Here is a 21,393-nt window from a genome sequence, read left to right as displayed (position 1 = left end):
CAGCATGAGTCTGAAATGCTTGCTGCCAGGACTGGTAGGGAGACCCCTAGTGGTCATTTCTTCAAAGGGGAAAATTAAATAGAAAGAAGCATATTTTTTAATAACATGCAATTGTAAAATTATTCTGCATACATTAATCTATAATATATCGAAAGTTTTTTTTGATGAGGTACCCTTTAAAAGTAAAATTTTAGTGTCTTGCTGTGACATGGAAAATGCATCATGTCACAACGATCACATCATCTCATACATGTCAATGAGTTCACTGGACTCCAATGGCCTCCACAGTCACCAGATCTCAATCCAATAGAAAACCTTTGGGATGTGGTGGAATGGGAGATTCAGATCATGGATGTGCAGCCAAAAAATCTAAAGCAACTGCCTAATACCATCGTGTCCATATGGAAAAAAAATAAGTTATTGTGGGCTATAATAGAAAGATATCACACTGCAGGCCGGCAGATCTTATATTTAGTAAAGTAACACAATTTTTAATGGCGATTTAAATTGTAAAATTAAACTAATGAGCATTATTTTTCTTATAATAGATCTGGTCAGTCCAACCCTACATTCTTCCTGCAGAAGGGTCAGACAAAGCTAGTTCTCAGGAAGAAGCCACATGGCCTGCTGCTGCCAGGAGCTCATCGGGTAAAGTACCACCTATTACATGAAGGTTTGACATTGAAATATTCCATTGCTTTTACTTAGACAAGACCACAATCTGTTTTTCTGTAGACCAGTGTGTCTTCAGCTCTTGCAAAACTACAACTCTCAGCATGCCTGGACAGCCGGAGGCTGTCCAGGCATGCTGATTGTTGTAGTTTTGCAACAGCTGGAGACACACTGTTTGAAAAACATTGCTGCAGATTATAAAATAGAGGCCTTTTCTTAGGGAGTTGGTGTCGAGTGGCAAAATTAAAAAACTACTTCTAACCCTCACTTTTGTGCCAGATGTATAGTAACTATGAAGTACTCCTCTTTATCAGCAGGGCTTATAGGGGGAGATTTCTCAAAACCTGCAGAGAGGAAGAGTGGTGCAGTTGCCCATAGCAACCAATCAGATTGCTTCTTTCATTTTTAAAGAGACCTGTGAAAAATGAAAGAAGCAATCTGATTGGTTGCTATTGGCAACTGCACCACTTTTCTTCTACACAGGTTTTGATACATCTCCCGCATAAGGTCACTGCATTATACAGACATACAGATTACTGGGAGTTGTAGTTTTATGACACCTGGAGACACACTGGTCAGGAAACCCTGGTGTAAGGCTTCATACCCCCCTGTGCTGATCCTGCTTATGCTGCGTGGTTCCCCTACAGATTACATTTGATCATGCAGGGGGGGGCTATATTACATTTGATCGTGGGGGTCCTATATTACATTTGATTGGGGGGGTCCTATATTATTGTTGGGGGAGTCTTGTGATGAAAACAAAATCTCCCAAACAGACTAAATGTTTAGCATTTTACCAGCAAACATAAAGACTGTCTTGTACACAAGCTATACCTCTATACTGTTACTTCTAATGATGTTATAGTATGTCATACTGTCTCATAGTAATAAATCAATGTTTTCTTTAGATTGAAAGAGAATATGAGGTACAGCAGGCTTTATTTTCCGCTGGATTTCCTGTGCCAAGGCCTTTACTTTACTGTAGAGATGTGACGGTAATTGGTACAGAGTTTTATGTGATGGAACATGTCCAGGTTAGTTATTTATGGAACACATGGCAATCCTATACCTATCATTAGAAAATAAAGACCACCATCCTTAGGCAGCTGTACATGTTTGTGAGATGCAGTGCAGCCTGCAGTTTTGTCCTCCGGGTCCCTTTCCATCTCCTTGCACTGTTTCAGTGACCTTTTTGGACAGACCTGTGATGTCTGCACTGACTGTCCAGTTCCTTCCAATGGCCCTTAGGTATCACAATACTCAGATGCATAAGATAAAGGCAGCCTCTTCCGTTCCTGCCAATCTGTATTGCCCTGTTGCTGAAACACCTTCTACCTCCTCCTGCTCTTAAAGGGATATTCACATTTGAGCATGTTTTCCCCTACCCACAGAATACAGGCTAGCATGCTGGTTGGTAGAGGTCTGACTGCTGGAACACCCCTTAACAAGAGAATGTGACAAAATTGTGGCCGGCAATCTATTCATTCCTATGGGGCCAACAAACATTTCTAAGTTCTGTGCTCAGTTCATGGGCACCATGGAAAGTGAATAGAGCCCTCTGTGTGCACTATTTGTTCCTAGGAAATGTTTGGTGGCTCCTTAGGAATAAATAGGGCACTGGCCACACACCAATTTATTTTTGAGACCATTTTGTCCCCATCCTGAGGTTTAGGGGGTCCCAGTAGCTGGACTCTCATCGATCTGTATGTTATCCCCTCTCCTGTGCTTAGAGGATAACATGCCAAGATGAGAATAACCCATTAAGGTGGCCATAGACTTGAGCTATTTCTTTGCAGATTGTTGACAAATCCATCTTATTTCAGTAGCATCTGTTGTTAATCTTATATGTATGTATGATCATTACAGATTGTCAGCAGTTGATCTGTCAACCATCTGTCCTCAGCATCACAATAACTCTGATTTCAACAGACTTTACCCTGTTTTAACCTGTGCCTCCATTGCTTTACTGTGCCCCAAAATGTGAATATGCTAACTAAGGTGGTCTGGTGCATCTGGAGCTTTCCTTAGCCGTGAGTGCACGGTCACATCCGATCTGTATCTTTCAGGTTAACACCCTTTCCATGTTCCTCTCTTTGTTAGATCTCACATACTGTTGGCATACAGTGATAATGGCGCATGCACTGCTTCTGTATGTGAGATCAATGCTTGTGAGAAAGATCTCACAGGGGAAGGAACATGAAGGGGGCATTAACCTGGGAGATGTGGGCTGGGTGCTCTTGGTGCTAGAGAACACCCCGGGTGCATCAAGCTACCTCATTTGCATAGTCACATTTTTGGGCACAGTAGAGCAAAGGAGGCACGGATTACAAAATGGTAATGTCCATGGTAATCACTGTCACCCACACTATAAGCCTGAACCAGCAGGTTAGTGTGGGTGATGCTGATGACAGATTTCCTTCAAAGTTTTTACACATTTAAAGGGGAACTCCGGTGGAAAAAAACTATTTCAAATCAACTGGTGCCTGAAAGTTAAAGAGATTGGTAAATTACTTCTATTTAAAAATCTTAACCCTTACAGTATTTATCAGCTGCTGTATACTACAGTTCTTTCCAGTCTGACCACAGTGCTCTCTACTGACACCGCTGTCCGTGTCAGGAACTGTCTGGGGCAGGAGAGGTTTTCTATGGGGATTTGCTTCTAATCCTGATAGTTCCTGACAGGGGTGTCAGCAGAGAGCACTGTTGTCAGACTGGAAAGAACTGCACAATTTTCTCTGTAGTATACAGCAGCTAATAAGTACTGGAAGGGTTAATATTTTTAAATAGAAGTAATATACCAATCTGTTTAACTTTCAGGCACCAGTTGATTTGAAAACATTTGTTTTCCACTTGCTTCAGCCGGAGTTCCCTTTAACTTCCATGTACAAAAGCTATCATCATCTTTCTCTTTTCAGGAGAGCTGGTCATACGCATAAGATAGTTGTTGGCCCAAAGCTCATTTGACAGCTCTCTTCTAATTTTCCCTGTACACATACACTCTTGGCTTGGCTAAGTGTGCATGTGTTCTTAATTGGGAGAGGTGTAAAAGCTGCTGCCAGATTCCAGGTGGTGCCTTATGTCCCTAGGAACATAAGAATTGGTTGAGCATGCATGAGGAAGTGCATGCTCCTGCTATGGGTGCAATTTAATTCTACATTTCAGATGAAATTAGCAGCTGACCACATTTTCCCATGGTCTGGTGTCTTAGGGCCCAGACCTGAGGAGATCAGCGGATTGTGGTGATGACTTTCCTATTAAGAGGGTTGTCTGTGGTGAGGTAACCTGTTTTAGGAAAAATGCCATTGCCTGTATTATAAATGTGTTGCCCTGTCTTTAAGCCTCTTCTCTGATATGCTTTCATCTAATTATGACACCTTTTCTAATATATTTGTGTCCATCAGCTTAATGTGACATATTTGTTTGTCTGCTGTAATAACTGAAATATTTACACGTTATGTAGTTTAGAGACTGAATTGTCTTTCTTTGTCAGGGACGCATTTTCCGAGATCTCACACTGCCAGAAGTCAGCCCTGCCGAAAGATCAGCCTTGTACGTCGCTGTCTCTGAAACTCTTGCCCAACTTCATTCATTTAACGTACATACACTAAAACTTACTGGATATGGCAAGGGAAATGGATATTGCCAGAGGCAGGTAATGTATATTATAAACTAATAAAATATATATATATATATGTATGCATGCTGATATCTGTATCTAACACACTTCTTCTGTGATGGTGGTGATAGTGCCATTACTTGAAGATATTTGCAGTTGTGTCCCAAATAAGCAGCACCATATTTACATCCAGCTCCACTTTTAACTCTTGTTCAAATATGCAACAATCATAAGTAAAGGCCACTAATGTTTCCAAAGCAATATTGTAAGTGACCCTTCAGGTCCTCATTTGTGGCAATTACCTGGTATTCTTCTTTGTCTCACTGCAGGTTTAGTATGTGTACCATATGATCATTGTGCCCTTGCTGTAATAGAGATTTGCTGTTCATGCACTGACTTTCTGGTGTATCTTTGGTAAACCTGTGTTATACACAACAGCCAATCCAAGGAAGCAGAGCTGCTGTCTGACCAATGATGACTGAGGAGGTGTGTCACAGACTACCTCCTGTAGACACTGCAGCTAAACTGTAGTCACAGATCACTGCTCTGTTCTAAAGGAGCTGACCTTAAAAGCAGCCCAGAACTAAGCACCGAGAAAAAATAGATAGGTATTCCACCAATGTAGAAAAAGGGACTGATCACACATCACATATTACACATTGTTCTTTTGCTACTTAGCAACATTTATAAATATAAACATGGTGTTCATGTTGCTCAAACTGTATAAGTCCACTTGCCACTTCACATTGACCTCTGTTAAGCGGGTCCTCCCTCTGTTAGGTGTAGCACTGCATGGCAAGTGCCGTTTCAACACAGCACCTGCAGGGGATGCAGCCCAGCTGCCAAACAACACCCATGCTTCCAGAATACAAGTCCCCTTGATGGGGCTCCATGTCGCCCCACAGACATGGTTCCACAGGAACAATTAACTGTTCAAAAGTTCACCTTTCCTTGTGATCTCAAACAGCTGACCGACGGCTATAGAATAGACACTCTGAGGATGGGTCATAAGTAGTTGATGTGCTGCATGCTAGAAACTCTTGCTTTTTACTGCAGACTGCTACAGTGTTGCAGTGGGGTTTTTGTCCTCACATTAACACTTTTTTTTTTCACCTGTGAAAACTGTGTACCAATCTGTGTCCCAGATTTACTAATATAAAAACCGACAGAATGTTCACAGATTTATCATGACTTCCCTCCAGTTTTTACTTTTTTTTGCACACCTCAAACACACCAAGACACAATGTCATGTAGCACAATTTGTAACTGGAGGGGATGCATATCCCTTTGTGGCCAAGTGTTAAGTCTGCCGTGCACAACTTATCCATACAAAAAATAATTAGCAACGGACATAAACTCAGAGTACAAAAACAATCTTAATTGATCCCAAAGAAAGGAGAAAGGTTTACACACATTTAAAATGTAATTAAAAATAGAGGTGGCAGCAACTGAACAATGGATGTTCCAAGATGAGTGAAGAAAACACAGAGATAATACATGTCATATGGGCTATCTCACCCAGGGTATATTATGCCTCAGAAAAATAGGCTGGGTACACGTTGTGCAAGCAATTATTAAAGGGGTACTCTGGCCCCAAGACATCTTATCTCCTATCCAAAGGATAGGGGATAAGAGGTGTGATCGCATGGGTCCCACCGCTGGGGACCCCCGCAATCTAGCATGCAGCACCCACCTGTAAGTACTGCCCGAAGCGCTGGAGGTTCTCAGTCTTTTGCCTCCTGGAGTATCGTGATGTCACGACTCCGCCCCCGTGTGACATCATGCCCCACCCCCTCAACGCAAGTCTATGGAGGGTGCGTGACGCCCCCTCCCAAAGACTTGCATTGAGGGGGCGGGGCGTGACATAACACGGGGGCAGAGTCTTGACGTCACGATATTCCAGGAGGCAAAAGACTGAGAACCTCCAGCGCTTCGGCGGGTACTTACAGGTGGGTGCTGCATGCTAGATTGCGGGGGTCCCCAGCGGAGGGACCCCCGCGATCAGACACCTTATCCCCTATCCTTTGGATAGGGGATAAGATGTCTTGGGGCCGGAGTACCCCTTTAAATAACAATAAAGTGCAAGTGTCTAATATACATTACATCTACTAATATCTTAGCATATACTATAACATATACTATTCATCTTAGAACGTCCATTGTTCAGTTGCAGTCACCTCTATTTTTAATTACTTTTTAAATGTGTATCAACCTTTTCACGTAAAAAGATTGTTTACTTGAAGTTTGTGTGTTTTGCAAACCTCCCTAGAAAATTCTGCTCACTAACGCAGAAAGTGGACATGGTCTTGGAATAATTTATTTACATTTATTAGAGGTTTTCTGCAGATTGTGGGGCGTGGTGTTTGCACTTTTCTGACCAGATTTAAAGGAGTTCTCCGGTGCAGTAACACAGCGTTCAGGTATCTCCCACTCTCTCATAGAGATACAGGGAGGGGGCGTGTTGGCGCTGCTTCGTACAGGGGGTTGACATGCGAAGGGGACTGTTGGGGTGCAGTGCAGGAGATTGCGATGAGTCCCAGCAGTCGGGTGTGTCCCCCTTCCCCTGCACCTTTGGATAGAAATAAGTGTTCCTGCATTGGAGTACTTCTTTAAATTGGAGTTGCATGCAAAAAAACAACCAAGTACATTAAGCAATTGTACTGATAATAAATCTAGTGGGATGACAAATTAAAACCCTAAGACCTAAATCATGCCTTATGTGACATGATTTTGAAAATTTGGTCCATTGTTTGTGATATCTTGATTTCATAGTGTTTTCTTGTTTAATTTGTATATATTGTTATATCTATATAAATGACAGGTCTCTACATGGAAGAAGCAATATGAAAGAGCAGCTCATAGAGAAATACCTGCAATGAACCAACTGGCAAACTGGTTACTCGAGAATGTGCCAACCAATGACAATGAAGAATATCTCATTCATGGAGATTTCAGGATTGATAATATAATTTTCCATCCAACTGAGGTAGGTTTTTTTTTTTTTTTTTTTTTTTTTTTTTTTTAATAACCAGGAACACAACCTATAGATGTTGTAGATAGCATATAATCCACATACAGTGTTAAAGGAAAGTATTTGCAATTGTTTTTTATTTATCAATTTCTTATATTAAGTTTAGTCCATCACGCCTTATGCACCAATCATATCTAGAACTCTACGTTTAAATACTGCTTTTCCTGGTTCAGGCTGTTGGGCCTTAACCCCTACAGGACCCATGACGTAACGGTACGTCCCGACACCATGGATCTTAAGGACCAGGGACGTACATTTACGTCATGGGCAGTTTTAGTCCCCGCCGTGCGCCGGGCGGGGATCGGAGCGGGATGCCTGCTGAAATCATTCAGCAGGCATCCCGTGCAAATGCCCAGGGGGGTCATCAGACCCCCCCATGTCGGCGATCGCGGCAAATCGCAAGTGAATTCACACTTGCGATTTGCGCGTTTCCGGGTCATTACGGGTCTGTAGTGACCCGGTGACCCGGAATGTAAGGGGGATCGCGGGTGTCTAAGACACCCACGATCCCCCTGAAGCGATAGGAGTGAGGTGGCACGGGGGCCACCCCTCCTATCCCTGCTATTGGTGGTCTAGACGCGACCACCAATAGCAGATCGGGGGCGGGGTTGTTTACTTTTGTTTTCCCCGTCCTGCCCTCCTACAATAGGCGGGGAAACGACGGGGACCGGCGCCGAAGATCCACTTACCGATCCGGGCGGGCGTCGGAGGCTGCGGGTGACGGAGATCGGCGGGCGGCGATGACGTGCGGCTGGATCCGACGGAAGCCGGTGAGTTGCCTAGCAACATCTGCAGGGTACAGTTTGAGACCATTATACAGTGGTCTCTAACTGTAGCCCTCCAGATGTTGCAAAACTACAACTCCCAGCATGCCCAGACAGCTGTTTGGGCATGCTGGAATATGTAGTTTTGCAACAGCTGGAGGGCTACAGTTTGAGACCACTATATAGTGGTCCCTAAACTGTAGCCCTCCAGATCTTGCAAAACTACAACTCCTAGCATGCTCAAACAACTGTTTGCTGTCAGGGCATGCTGGGAATTGTAGTTTTGCAACAGCTGGAGGACCACAGTTTGGAGATCACTTTGCAGTGTTCTCTAAAACTGTAGCCCTCCAGATGCAAAACTGCAAATCCCAGCATGTCCAAACAGCAATCAGCTGTCTCGGCATGCTGGGAGTTGTAGTTGCGTACCTCCAGCTATTGCATAACTACATCTCCCAGCATGCTCTTCGGCGATCAGTACATGCTGGGAGTTGTAGTTTTGCAACAGCTGGAGGCACACTGGTTAGAAAATACTGAGTTAGGTAACAGAACCTAACTGAAGGTTTTACAACCAGTGCCTCCAGCTGTTGCAAAAGTACAACTCCCAGCATGCACGGTCTGTCAGTACATGCTGGGAGTTGTAGTTTTGAAACAGCTGGAGGTTTGCCCCCCCATGTGAACGTACAGGGTACATTCACACGGGCAGGCTTACAGTAAGTTTCCTGCTTCAAGTTTGGGCTGCGGCAAATTTTTCGCCACAGCTCAAACTTCTAGCGAGAAACTCACCGTAACACGCCAGTGCGAATGTACCCTAAAAACACTACACTACACGAACACATAATTAAGAGTAAAACACTACATATACACCCCCTTACACTGTCCCCCCAATAAAAATGAAAAACGTATTGTATGGCAGTGTTTCCAAAACGGAGCCTCCAGCTGTTGCAAAACAACATCTCCCAGCATTTCCGGACAGCCACTGACTGTCCAGGCATGCTGGGAATTTAACAACAGCTGGAGGCACCCTGTTTGGGAATCACTGGCATAGAATACCCCTATGTCCACCCCTGTGCAATCCCTAATTTAGTCCTCAAATGCGCATGGCGCTCTCTCACTTCGGAGCCCTGTCGTATTTCAAGGAAACAGTTTAGGGCCACATATGGGGTATCTCCGTACTCGGGAGAAATTGCACTACTAATTTTGGGGGGCTTTTTACCCCTTATGAAAAGGAAAAGTTGGGGCTACACCAGCTTGTTAGTGTAAAAAAATAAAAAAATTTACACTAACATGCCGGTGTTGCCCTTTACTTTTTATTTTCACAAGCGTTAAAAGGAAAAAAAAAAAACCAAAATTTGTAACGCAATTTCTCCTGAGTACAGAAATACCCCATATGTGGGCGTAAAATGCTCTGCGGGTGCACAACAAGGCTCAGGAGTGAGAGCGCACCATGTACATTTGAGGTCTAAATTGGTGATTTGCACAGGGGTGGCTGATTTTACAGCGGTTCTGACATAAACCCCCCCAAAAAAATACCCACATGTGACCCCATTTTGGAAACTACACCCCTCACGGAATGTAATAAGGGGTACAGTGAGCATTTACGCCCCACAGGTGTCTGACAGATTTTTGGAACAGTGGTCCGTGAAAATGAAAAATTTTATTTTTCATTTGCACAGCCCACTGTTCCAAAGATCTGTCAAATGCCAGTGGGGTGTAAATACTCACTGCACCCCTTATTAAATTCTGTGAGGGGTGTAGTTTCCAAAATAGGGTCACATGTGGGGGGTTCCACAGTTCTGGCACCACGGGGGGCTTTGTAAACGCCCCCGACTTCCATTCCAAACAATTTTTTTCCCAAAAGCTCAATGGCGCTCCTTCTCTTCTGAGCATTGTAGTGCGCCAGCAGAGCACTTGATGTCCACACATGGGGTATTTCCATACTCAGAAGAGATGGGGTTACAAATTTTGGGGGGTCTTTTCTGCTATTAACCCTTGCAAAAATGGGAAATTTGGGGGGAAACACACATTTTAGTGAAAAAAAAAAAGTTTTTTTACATATGCAAAAGTCGTGAAACACTTGTGGGGTATTAAGGCTCGCTTTATTCCTTGTTACGTTCCTCAAGGGGTCAAGTTTCCAAAATGGTATGCCATGTGTTTTTTTTTTTTTTTTGCTGTTCTGGCACCATAGGGGATTCCTAAATGCGACATGCCCCCCGAGCAAAATTTGCTCTCAAAAAGCCAAATATGACTCCTTCTCTTCTGAGCATTGTAGTTCACCCGTAGTGCACTTCAGGTCAACTTATGGGGTACCTCCATACTCAGAAGAGATGGGGTTACAAATTTTGGGGGGGGTCTTTTCTGCTATTAACCCTTGCAAAAATGTGAAATTTGGGGGGAAACACACATTTTAGTGAAAAAAAAAATGTTTTTTTTACATATGCAAAAGTCGTGAAACACTTGTGGGGTATTAAGGCTCACTTAATTCCTTGTTACGTTACTCAAGGGGTCTAGTTTCCAAAATGGTATGCCATGTGTTGTTTTTTTTGCTGTTCTGGCACCATAGGGGTGCAACATGCAACATGCCCCCCAAAAACCATTTCAGAAAAACGTACTCTCCAAAATCCCCTTGTCGCTCCTTCCCTTCTGAGCCCTCTACTGTGCCCGCCGAACACTTTACATAGACATATGAGGTATGTCCTTACTCGAGAGAAATTGGGCTACAAATACAAGTAAACATTTTCTCCTTTTACCCCTTGTAAAAATTCAAAAATTGGGTCTACAAGAACATGCGAGTGTAAAAAATGAAGATTGTGAATTTTCTCCTTCACATTGCTGCTATTCCTGTGAAACACCTAAAGGGTTAAAACGCTGACTGAATGTCATTTTGAATACTTTGGGGGGTGCAGTTTTTATAATGGGGTCATTTGTGGGGTATTTCTAATATGAAGACCCTTCAAATCCACTTCAAACCTGAACTGGTCCCTGAAAAATAGTGAGTTTGAAAATTTTGTGAAAAATTGGAAAATTGCTGCTGAACTTTGAAGCCCTCTGGTGTCTTCCAAAAGTAAAAACTCGTCAATTTTATGATGCAAACATAAAGTAGACATATTGTATGTGTGAATAAAATTTTTTTTTATTTGGAATATCCATTTTCCTTACAAGCAGAGACCTTCAAAGTTAGAAAAATGCAAATTTTTCAAATTTTTCATCAAATTTGGGGATTTTTCACCAAGAAAGGATGCAAGTTACCATAAAATGTTACCACTATGTTAAAGTAGAATATGTCACGAAAAAACAATCTCAGAATCAGAATGATAACTAAAAGCATTCCAGAGTTATTAATGTTTAAAGTGACGGTGGTCAGATGTGCAAAAAACGCTCTGGTCCTGAGGTGTAAAATGGCCTGGTCCTTAAGGGGTTAAAGGGGTACTCCCAAGGAAAACTTTTATTTTTTAAATCAACTGGTGCCAGAAAGTTAAACAGATTTTGTAAATTACTTCTATTAAAAAATCTTAATCCTTCCAATACATTTTATGGTCTGTATACTACAGAGGAAATGCTTTTCTTTTTGGATTTCTCTGATGTCACGTCCACAGTGCTCTCTGCTGACCTCTGCTGTCCATTTTAGAAACTGTCCAGGGCAGCATATGTTTGCTATGGGGATTTTCTCCTGCTCTGTACAGTTCCAAAAATGGACTGCAGAGAGCACTGTGGTCGTGACATCAGAGAAATCCAAAAAGAAAAGCATTTCTTCTGTAGTATATAGCCCCTAAAAAGTACTGGGATTTTTTAATAGAAGTAATTTACAAATCTGTTTAACTTTCTGCCACCAGTTGATTTAAAAAAAAAAGTTTTCCATGGGAGTACCCCTTTAAATAGTCACTGATATTTCAACAAACTACCTAAATCAGTTATACAAGTGAATGTAAGAAGCTTTGCAATATATCTTAAAATGCCACTTTCTCCAGATATAAGACTACATTGTTTTTCTCCCCTCTCTCTTAAACTCATTGTTCATTAAGCAAAATCTCTAGAATCCAGTTTTAAGATGGATCAGCTCACTAAAGTATCAGGATACAGTTGCTCATAGAAATCTATAGAGGGGGTAAGAAGGGGAGAGGCCTGAATAAGACAGGAGCAGACAGATTGAGCAACTTGTATTAAGTGCTGTATTACAGTGCTTGAACTTAGACTACTCAGTAGTTCTCCATAATGTCCTCCTTTCTTCTGCTGATTCTTAGGGTGTACTATACAGAGCTAGATGATCAATATTTCCTCTTCTGTGTGTATGTGAGCCATCATAGAGGCTAGACTCCACTCACTTGCTCGGGGACAACTGAAAGCTTGAGATGGAGACAGAAGAGGAGAAAACTGATGAAAAATCCCATATGCAAGTTAATGCATGGTAAAATGTTTATGTGGTGCCTGCAAGCTCATATTAAACTATTCTCTCCAGGCTCGTGTAATCGCGGTACTTGACTGGGAACTCTCTACTATTGGACATCCTTCATCTGACTTGGCTTATTTTACCTCACCTTTTTTTTGGCCTCAAGGTGTCCAGTTCTTGGGAAACACAAGTAACAAATCCTTTGCAGACATTGAAGGTAGGTATTCTTAATGTATGCCACAGAGTTAGATTCACATCTTTACATCCCAATTCTGATTATCTTGTTCTCTCGTAAATTATGATATTATCAATTATCACAGTATTCTTTATGTCGTTTTTGGTTCCCTTTTTTTCTCCCGTAATTAGAAAAAAGGGCTCAAAATGGTACCCATAAAAACTGCAGGTAACGCTACTAAAAAAACAAGCCCTGAAAAAAATAATTGTAGTCCCTCACTTTCCTTGTCCTTCTCCATCTGGCCCTGACCATCATGATGATTTCTTCCATTTCGTCACCACAGAACCTGCCAGACAAACATTTTAGGCTCCCCACTTTTTCAGCACCTTTTATTGCCCCAAACAATTATAATAGCCCCCTTGGTGTCCCCCACAGTATAGTGTGTAGGAGAAGAGTAGGTAGGCAGTAGCAGACCCATATAAGTAGGGGTTACTCAGTTGCAGTCCCCTGTATATAGTCGTAACAGCTCCCCTTTAGGTAGTAGTAGTAGCAGCCCACTTTAGGTAGTAGTAGCAGCAGCAACCCCTTTAGTTAGTTAGTTAATTAGTTAGTACTAGCAGCAGACCCCTTCAGATAGTAGTAGCAGCAGTCCCCTTTAGGTGGTGGTAGAAGTAGCAGTAGCAGCAGTAGCAGCAGCAGCAGGAGCAGGAGCAGTAGGAGCAGCAGCAGTAGGAGCAGGAGCAGCAGCAGCGTACATGACAACTAAATTGTATACCTTGTGATTGAAAACCATTTAGGCCCGGATTTTTCAATCTTTCTGAAACAAAAACTGTCTGGTTTTGGCCATAACAACCAATCACAGCTCAGCTTTCATATCTTAATGAGCTCTGGTAATGTGAGTATAGTGAAAGCTGAGCTATGTTTGGTTGCTATAGGCAAATCCAGACAGTTTTGGTTTCTGTCATATTGATAAATCTGGGCTTATGTTTTATAACCAAAATAGGTTCAAGATTTCATAAAATAAAACACTGCTTTTTGTTCTGTTACAGAACTCAGAATCCCCTGTATAGAACATAGAAATCTGCCACTAGAATGAGCTTACTGCAGTGCAAACTGAGTAAATAAGTAAGCTCCCTTATTCCCTTTAGTTTTAAAGGGGAACTCAGTGGAAACAAGTGGAAAACAAATGTTTTCAAATCAACTGGTGCCAGAAAGTTAAAGGGGTACTCCACTGCTCAGCGTTTGGAACAAACTGTTCCAAACGCTGGAGCCGGCGCCGGGAGCTCGTGACGCCATAGCCCCACCCCCTCATGATGTCACGCCCCGCCCCATCAATGCAAGTGTATGGGAGGGGGTGTGACAGCCGTCACGCCCCCTCCCATAGACTTGCATTGAGGGGGCAGAGAGTGACATCATGAGGGGGTGGGCTTGACGTCATGAGGGACGGGGCTGTGACGTCACAAGCTCTCGGCGCCGGCTCCAGCGTTTGGAGCTGGCAGCAGGTGCCGGGGGCCGAAAACGTCACACTGCTGCTCAGCCTATCGCCGACTGAGTCGGGACTTCGCTGCGGCCGGTGATAGGCTGAGTGCGGTATGACTCGCCAACCACTGGTAACCAGGAAGAGGATCGCGGCGGAGACCGAAGTGGGTTACCAGAGGCACCGGGGGAGCGAAGGAAGGAGTGTATCTATTTATTTTTTTTACTGACGGCAGTATGGAGGACAGTTTTTCTATTCTGGAGTTCTGCTTTAATTTTATGGCACGAACTGATTTGAAAGCATTTTTTTCCCACCAGAGTTTCCCTTTAATAGTGGCTGTAGTTAACATTAACCCCTTAATGACCAGAGTGTTATAGTCCTTAATGACCAGCCAATTAGTTTATGCCTTTTTCATGACACTGTATAATACATTTTTTTAAAAGAAATATATATTTTTTTGTTTTATCAGGGGTGAAGTGTACAAAAATTAAAGAAATATATATTCAGTTTATATATTTTTTTATCCTTTAAACAGGAAAACGGGGCAGTGGAGCCGGTCCGCACTGCAGCAGGTATCGGACATGGTATCGGGGACATGGTATCGAGTCCCCGATACCATGCAAATGCCGGGTATCGGCCCCAATACAGATACTAGTATCGGGACGATACTAGTATCTGTATTGGGGCCGATACCCGGCATTTGCATGGTATCGGGGACTCGATACCATGTCCCCGATACCATGTCCGATACCTGCTGCAGTGCGGACCGGCTCCACTGCCCCGTTTTCCTGTCCGCATCATGGCATCCCATGGAGGAGCATGTGACACCATACATTGCAGTCTATGGGGGCAGCAATGCAGTATGCTCGCACCTAGCGCCGCCGGCTCGATCTCCAGCAGAAATTCTGGCCAGAAATTCTGCAGTGTGAACCCAGCCTTACCTTCAATGCTTCTACTAGCAGTATAGAAACATCCGGAAAAGAGATTCCATAGAACCAAGCAAGTGACTGGACATACCGTTCCCTTTTTTCTCTGGAACTGGTTTTAAAGTGAACCTCAGAAGGCCCACCAGTGTCTCGCTTATCGCAGGCAACTGCTTTTCTGGTGGATGCTGACTCTCTTAAGGATCCCACCACTTGGCGAATTGAGACTCTCTCTAAATCCACCTATAAAGCAATCGGTTCTGCCCTGCCTCTGGCCTTTGGCCTTAGCCATGTGTTGCTAAGGTGCTTTCTGCCTGGGCTTCGCAACTTCGCAGAGTAATCCACTCTTAAAGGGGTACTCAGGGGGAAAACATTTTTTTTTCTTTAAATCAACTGGTGCCAGTAAGTTAAACAGAATTGTAAATTACTTCTATTAAAAAAATCTTAATCCTTCCAGTACTTATCAGCTGCTGTATGTTCCAGAAGAAGTTCTTTTTTCTTTTTTAATTTCTTTTCTGTCTGACCACAGTGCCTCTGCTGACACCTCTGTCCATATCAGGAACTGTCTAGAGTAGGAGAGATTTGCTATGGGTATTTGCTTGTACTCTGGACAGTTCCTGACATGGACAGAGGTGTCAGCAGAGAGCACTGTGGACAGACAGAAAGGAAAAAACACGATCTAATCTATTAGATCTGTTGTGCTTGATGTTGTCACTCAGTTCCACTGGTGTGAATAGAGTGGAAAACCAGACCCATCCCATGGACTAGTGTGGCACTGTTTCTGGAAGAAGTAGACACTTTTTTTCTGATGCTGTACAGCCACTTTAACAAATTATTCAGCACAGTATTTTGAATTTAACAAATGACACCATGATTTAAAATAGAGATTCCTTTGAAACAAATGATAAGGCTTTCTTCAAAAGATATTTATTATTATATTTTTTTTTTAAGGAATGCCGGCATTTGAGGATCTGGTTAATATTTACAACCGCTGTCGAGGTGTTTCTTCACAAGTGCATGACTGGAATTTTTTTCTTGCTCTTACCTTTTTTAAGCTTGCTGGGATATTACAGGTGAGGACAATTTGTGTGTGTAAATATATATATCACATTATCATGCTGGTCTCCTAATAATTTTATAATCCTCCCAGTTCACTGCCCCCATGATGATAAACCACCCCCTGCCTTTATTTTTTATTATTTTTTAGTTTTCTACCTTGATATTGCTCTGTATTTTCTGCTCAGTCTCAGATTCACAGACTGGGAAGGGGCGTTACCCAGAAGGCGTGACATCATTTGAAGCCATACAGGGGAAAACTTCATCCCGCCCTCTGCTACATACAGCCCAGAGCAGTTCAGTGTGAGATGAGCTATGATTGGATAAGGCTGCCCCCCCCCCCCCCCCTCAGCATTTCCTGATTTTGGACTTCTGCCAGGCCAGCAGGAGTCCAAAGTCTGTGCAAGAGATGTGGGGGAAATGTGCTCTGGACAAGTAGGGAGGGAGACACCTAGTGGCAGCTTTTTTAAACACAAATAAAACATAGAAAGCTTCATTTTTTTTTAAACACAGTACATTAGAAAGATTTTTTACCATAAGGAGTGCAATAGCAAAAATTAGTTTTAATGAGTGCCCATTTAAAAATCACTAACCACATGAAGCTCTTTATAGATTCCTTTTACAAGTGCAACATTTCTTGCAACTTACTGGTGATGAGTACTTTTATTAAAGACAATAGTCTACACTTCTTATGGATAACACCTTTTATCGTTGTGTATTTTATGAATATTACATAATTCAAGAACTAATGAACTGCTATAACTACTGATAAAAGCTCTTATGGACCCTGCTATGATGACTTTGTTATGGAGATTAAGCATGTTTTAGGCTCTTCTGCTTTTACTTGGTAGCTTTACCACCCTTCAAGGAGTTCTGTAGTGAAACATAACTTCTCCTCTATCCAAAGGATAGGGGATAAGTTATAGATTGCGGAGGCTTCAACCGCTGGGACCCCCCACGATCTCCTGAATGGGGCAGTCTGCCAGAAACGGCCATTCCGACCTCCTGCAGGATGCCGTTGCCGACATGCCCCCTCCATATGTATCTATGGGATGCATGCAGTGGGCTGTCAGCCACCGGTCTTGCAGATGTCGCCACGCCCCCTTCCAGCAGACTACTAGGACCCCATTCAGGAGATTGCAGGAGTCCCAGCAGTCGGACCCCCTACGATCTATAACTTATTCCCTATCCTTTGGAAAGAGGAGAAGTTATGTTTCACTCCAGAACTCCTTTTAATAATACAGAAAGAATACAACAGCTTTTCGTTGAGATGTAACATTTCATATATAGGCTTTATTGCATGGAACCTGCCCAGCAGGATATTGTCTTTGCAAATAGGGGGGGGACCCTCCTGAAAGATGTTTATGTTCTGTATTTATTGAATTTTGTAAAATATTGTCTCTTTTAGGGAATTCACGCAAGGTTCCTACTTGGAAATTCTAGTGGAGAGAATGCCAGCATATTTGCTGACATGGTTCAACCTTTGGCTGAAAATGGTTTAAGACTAGCTAAAAGGTAATACGTTCCATATCTCTTACATGCTATGAATTGTACCTGTTTAGGTTCCTAAAGCAGTCCTGCCATTATTGTCATACTGTTCTGAAAAAAACATCCAGTTAAAGATTTGGTTGCAGCAGAATTCTAAGCACTCTTCCCAAACTAGTCTTATTCTGTGCACTTCTGAGAATGTAAAGTCATGTCATTGAACATAGAACATTTACGATATTACACATCTTCTTGGTTTTGCTTTATTCTCTTGCTAAAATTAGTTTTGTTTAACATTTTCCAGAGAAAAAGCAGCTGTTCAGCTGTCCAACTCTACCGGGGAGCTGTTCCTGCTTAGTGTTAAAGGGCAACGCGTTTTGAAGCAAGTGAAGCAGTTCATGCAGCAGCACATCCTTCCTGCACAACAGGTTAGGTTTTCCTATGGTAGGTTATATATCATACAGTCACAATGGAGTTGGCAAGCCATGGTCTCCTTAGTCTCCATAGTTCCTGTATGTTTGTGTGTTGATTTACATGTACACATCTGTGCAGTGGGTTTAAGGATTCACTTTGTTCCAGTTGTTTAAATGCAGCAGAGCACGTGTTCACCAATACCAGATCAAACAATAGAGGTCTTCGAGCAAGAGGTTAAGTAATAAAAATAAAAGGTGACGTAAAGTTGAAGAGCTCACATGTCTATACATTACTTGTAAAATATATCCAACCTGCAGCTCACTGCCCACTGCAAACATGATCACACATTTGTCGTGTAGACTATTTATACCATAGATCAGTGGTCTTCAACCTGCGGACCTCCAGATGTTGCAAAACTACAACTCCCAGCATGCCCGGACAGCCAGCGGCTGTCCGGGCATGCTGGGAGTTGTAGTTTTGCAACATCTGGAGGTCCTCAGGTTGAAGATCACTGCCATAGCTGTTTGTGGAGGGGAAACTCCTTCAAAAGAGAATTATTTCTGCAAAAAAAAAAACAGTCTAAGTGACAGATTTGGGAGTAACTTCTCCCAACAAGAGGGGGGGAAATGCTGTTTTCTGCTTTCTGAGCTACTCCGACTTCCACGTGCAGGCTGGGGGAGGGGGGCATGGAGCCCTTGATCTTGAGATGTGGGGCTTGTATCCATTAGACCTTTATTACATTATATATTGTATGTGTGGTTCCCCTTTTTAGAATTATTATTTTTTTCCCTAAGGTAATGTTTTTTTGTTTTTTTTTATGTAATTTTAGGAGGTTTCAGAGTATTATACCAAATATGAAAACTCACCACTTAGATGGAAGAAACCATTGGTCATAGATAAGCTTAAGGTAAATATATATATATATGAGATATAACAGGTCTACAAGTATCATTGCAAATGCTAACCTGCTGCTGCCATATCTGTGAACTGTTCTAATTTAGGTCAGTGCTTAGACTTTTCGATTTTTAAAGGATTGTCTCGGAATAGAAAAGGATTGCCTTATGTTTTTTCTCTTTTGTCTCTCTGTGTCTGGTATTACAGCTCAACCTAATTTAATGTATTGTCCATGAGTTGCAATACTAAATTTGCTCATAGACAATAGTTCCACTGATTCTTTATTTATCTGACCCTGGGCGATCCATGGTCTCAATCTGTTCTTGACCAAATTGTAAAGTAGTAAAAGCGAGCGTGTCCTTTCTTGATTCCGAAGCATTTTACAGTTGTTTTCAATTCTATCTAGGAATTGGCAAAATCTGAAGGATTGTGGAACTTGTTTCTGCCTGCTGTCAGTGGGCTAAGTCAGACCGACTATGCCTACATTGCAGAAGAAACTGGCAAATGCTTCTTTGCTCCAGAAGTTTTTAATTGCCAAGCACCAGGTATGTGTTTTATAGATACCACCCTCTAGTGGACATTCTGTTCAGTCATTGACGGAATTAGGCTCTGGTATGTTGCTGTGCATTTTCTAAATTTCTCAACTTCTCATTTCTGAACGCTGACCTCCCCCTGGTATCCTCGATCCTAATTTCTATATGGTAGTAGACATAATGGTGGACATTTATGAAAACCTGTGTAGAAGAAGAGTGGAGCAGATGCCCATAGCAATCAATCGGATTCCTGCTTTTATTTTTAAAGAGGCCTGTGAAAAATTAAAGAAGCAATCTGGGCGACTGCACTACTCTTCCTCTACACAGGTTTTGATAGATATCTCCCTATAATTGTACTTGGAGGAGTAAAAATAAAGTTTTCGGGCTCTGATCAGATGCAGTAGATAAGTAAGGACCCAAGGTTATTGTCTAAAAAGCTGATTTATTAGCACAATGTAACACATTTCCATTCCGAAATGGACCCTTCATCAGACAGGTGCACCTGTCTAACGAAGGGTCCATTTGGGACCGGTAACGCGTTACGTTGTGCTAATAAATCAGCTTTTTAGACAATAACCTTGGGTCCTTACTTATCTACTGCATCTGATCAGAGCCCGAAAACTTGATTTTTACTCCTCCAAGCATTTTCCATCGGACTAGTGTCCCTGATTCTGGACAAGCTACGGCTGCAGATCGGAGCATCATATAAAACCAGACGTCTACTGAGGTGTCGTGCTCTTAGCACAACCCTATATGGTGAGTGTAAAATCGCTTATCATTGCATTGTTGTTTTTCCTTGACCTATTACACTAGGGGCACGTATCCCCTCTTTTTTCTCTTTTTTTTTTTTCCCCTGCGTCTCTATAATTGTAGTTATTCTGTGCAGCCCAGAGGACTCATCTGTGTAACATACATGAAAACAACCTAGCACACTTGCAGTCATTAGCACAATCCTACACTCTGTATAATTTTTCCTATTGACACAATGGTCCGTATTTATCAATCTGCCTAAAACCCAAACTGTCTGGCTTTGCCCATAACAACCAATCACAACTCATGTTTTATTTACTAGAGCTTATTAGGATATGAAAGCTGAGCTGTGATTGGTTATTATGGCGAAAAACCAGCCTGTTTTAGTTTCAGGCAGATATATAAATCTTGGCCACTATTGTCTTAGTACAATTAAATCTTAATATTGGACAATGAGATTATTTCTGGTAGACATTATGCATTGGGCTAATCTGACAGGTATTGCATGTAGGGATATGATACACTTAGGCAGTGTTAACATTTGCCTCTGAGGTTACTGTTGCAAAATCCAACACACTTAATGGGAAAATAGCCCCCATAAAGTACTATATTGCTGTTAAAGGGGTACTCCCGTGGAAAACGTTTATATATATTTATTTATTTTTTTTTTAAATCAACTGGTGCCACAAAGTTAAACAGATTTGTAAATCGCTTCTATTAAAAAAAACTTAATCCTTCCAGTACTTTTTAGGGGCTGTATACTAAACAGCAATCTAAACAATAAATGCATTTCCTCTGATGTCATGAACACAGTGCTCTCTGCTGACCTCTGCTGTCCATTTCAGGAACTGTCCAGAGCAGCATATGTTTTCTATGGGGATTTTCTTCTGCTCTGGACAGTTCCTAAAATGGATCTATCTGCGAAACAGCCGGCGTAGCCTCCGAGCGCCACATACCAGCGCCGATGCTGAGACCCGGCACCCCGTCTTCGCCACCGGACCTCCAGGCTTGATTGTCTCTGCTTTGCGGTGAGTGCACGTATGTGCTCTTTTTTGATTTACAAATCCGTTTAACTTTCTGATACCGGTTGATTTTGAAAAAAGTTTACCACGGGAGTACCCCTTTAAAGGAATTGGGGTCCAACAGGCGCTTTAGGTCTCTGTTGTACAGTGGATTTGGCACTGTGTCTTCTCTTTATAGAGAGAAGCCAAAACACTGA

The 21,393-nt window shown here is 42.3% G+C and overlaps 1 protein-coding gene across 4 annotated transcripts in view; it reads left to right on the top strand.

The window, feature by feature from the left end:
- Positions 1 to 21,393, top strand: part of ACAD11 (acyl-CoA dehydrogenase family member 11) — an 83,476-nt gene that overhangs the window by 16,857 nt on the left and 45,226 nt on the right. For 3 of the 4 annotated variants that reach the window (XM_056520630.1, XM_056520633.1, XM_056520632.1), the window contains 10 exons: positions 549 to 648; positions 1,581 to 1,706; positions 4,163 to 4,324; positions 7,110 to 7,274; positions 12,537 to 12,684; positions 15,994 to 16,115; positions 17,507 to 17,613; positions 17,888 to 18,011; positions 18,827 to 18,904; positions 19,298 to 19,436. In XM_056520630.1, the coding sequence (XP_056376605.1) occupies positions 549 to 648; positions 1,581 to 1,706; positions 4,163 to 4,324; positions 7,110 to 7,274; positions 12,537 to 12,684; positions 15,994 to 16,115; positions 17,507 to 17,613; positions 17,888 to 18,011; positions 18,827 to 18,904; positions 19,298 to 19,436 (1,271 nt within the window). Of the gene's footprint in view, positions 1 to 548; positions 674 to 1,580; positions 1,707 to 4,162; positions 4,325 to 7,109; positions 7,275 to 12,536; positions 12,685 to 15,993; positions 16,116 to 17,506; positions 17,614 to 17,887; positions 18,012 to 18,826; positions 18,905 to 19,297; positions 19,437 to 21,393 lie in introns of all 4 variants that reach the window. The other variant, XM_056520631.1, reaches the window with a different exon arrangement.

Source organism: Hyla sarda, chromosome 5, assembly GCF_029499605.1.
Source record: "Hyla sarda isolate aHylSar1 chromosome 5, aHylSar1.hap1, whole genome shotgun sequence".
Taxonomy (NCBI): domain Eukaryota; kingdom Metazoa; phylum Chordata; class Amphibia; order Anura; family Hylidae; genus Hyla; species Hyla sarda.
Note: the sequence above shows the minus strand (reverse complement) of the source record. Positions and strands in the feature narration are given on the sequence as shown.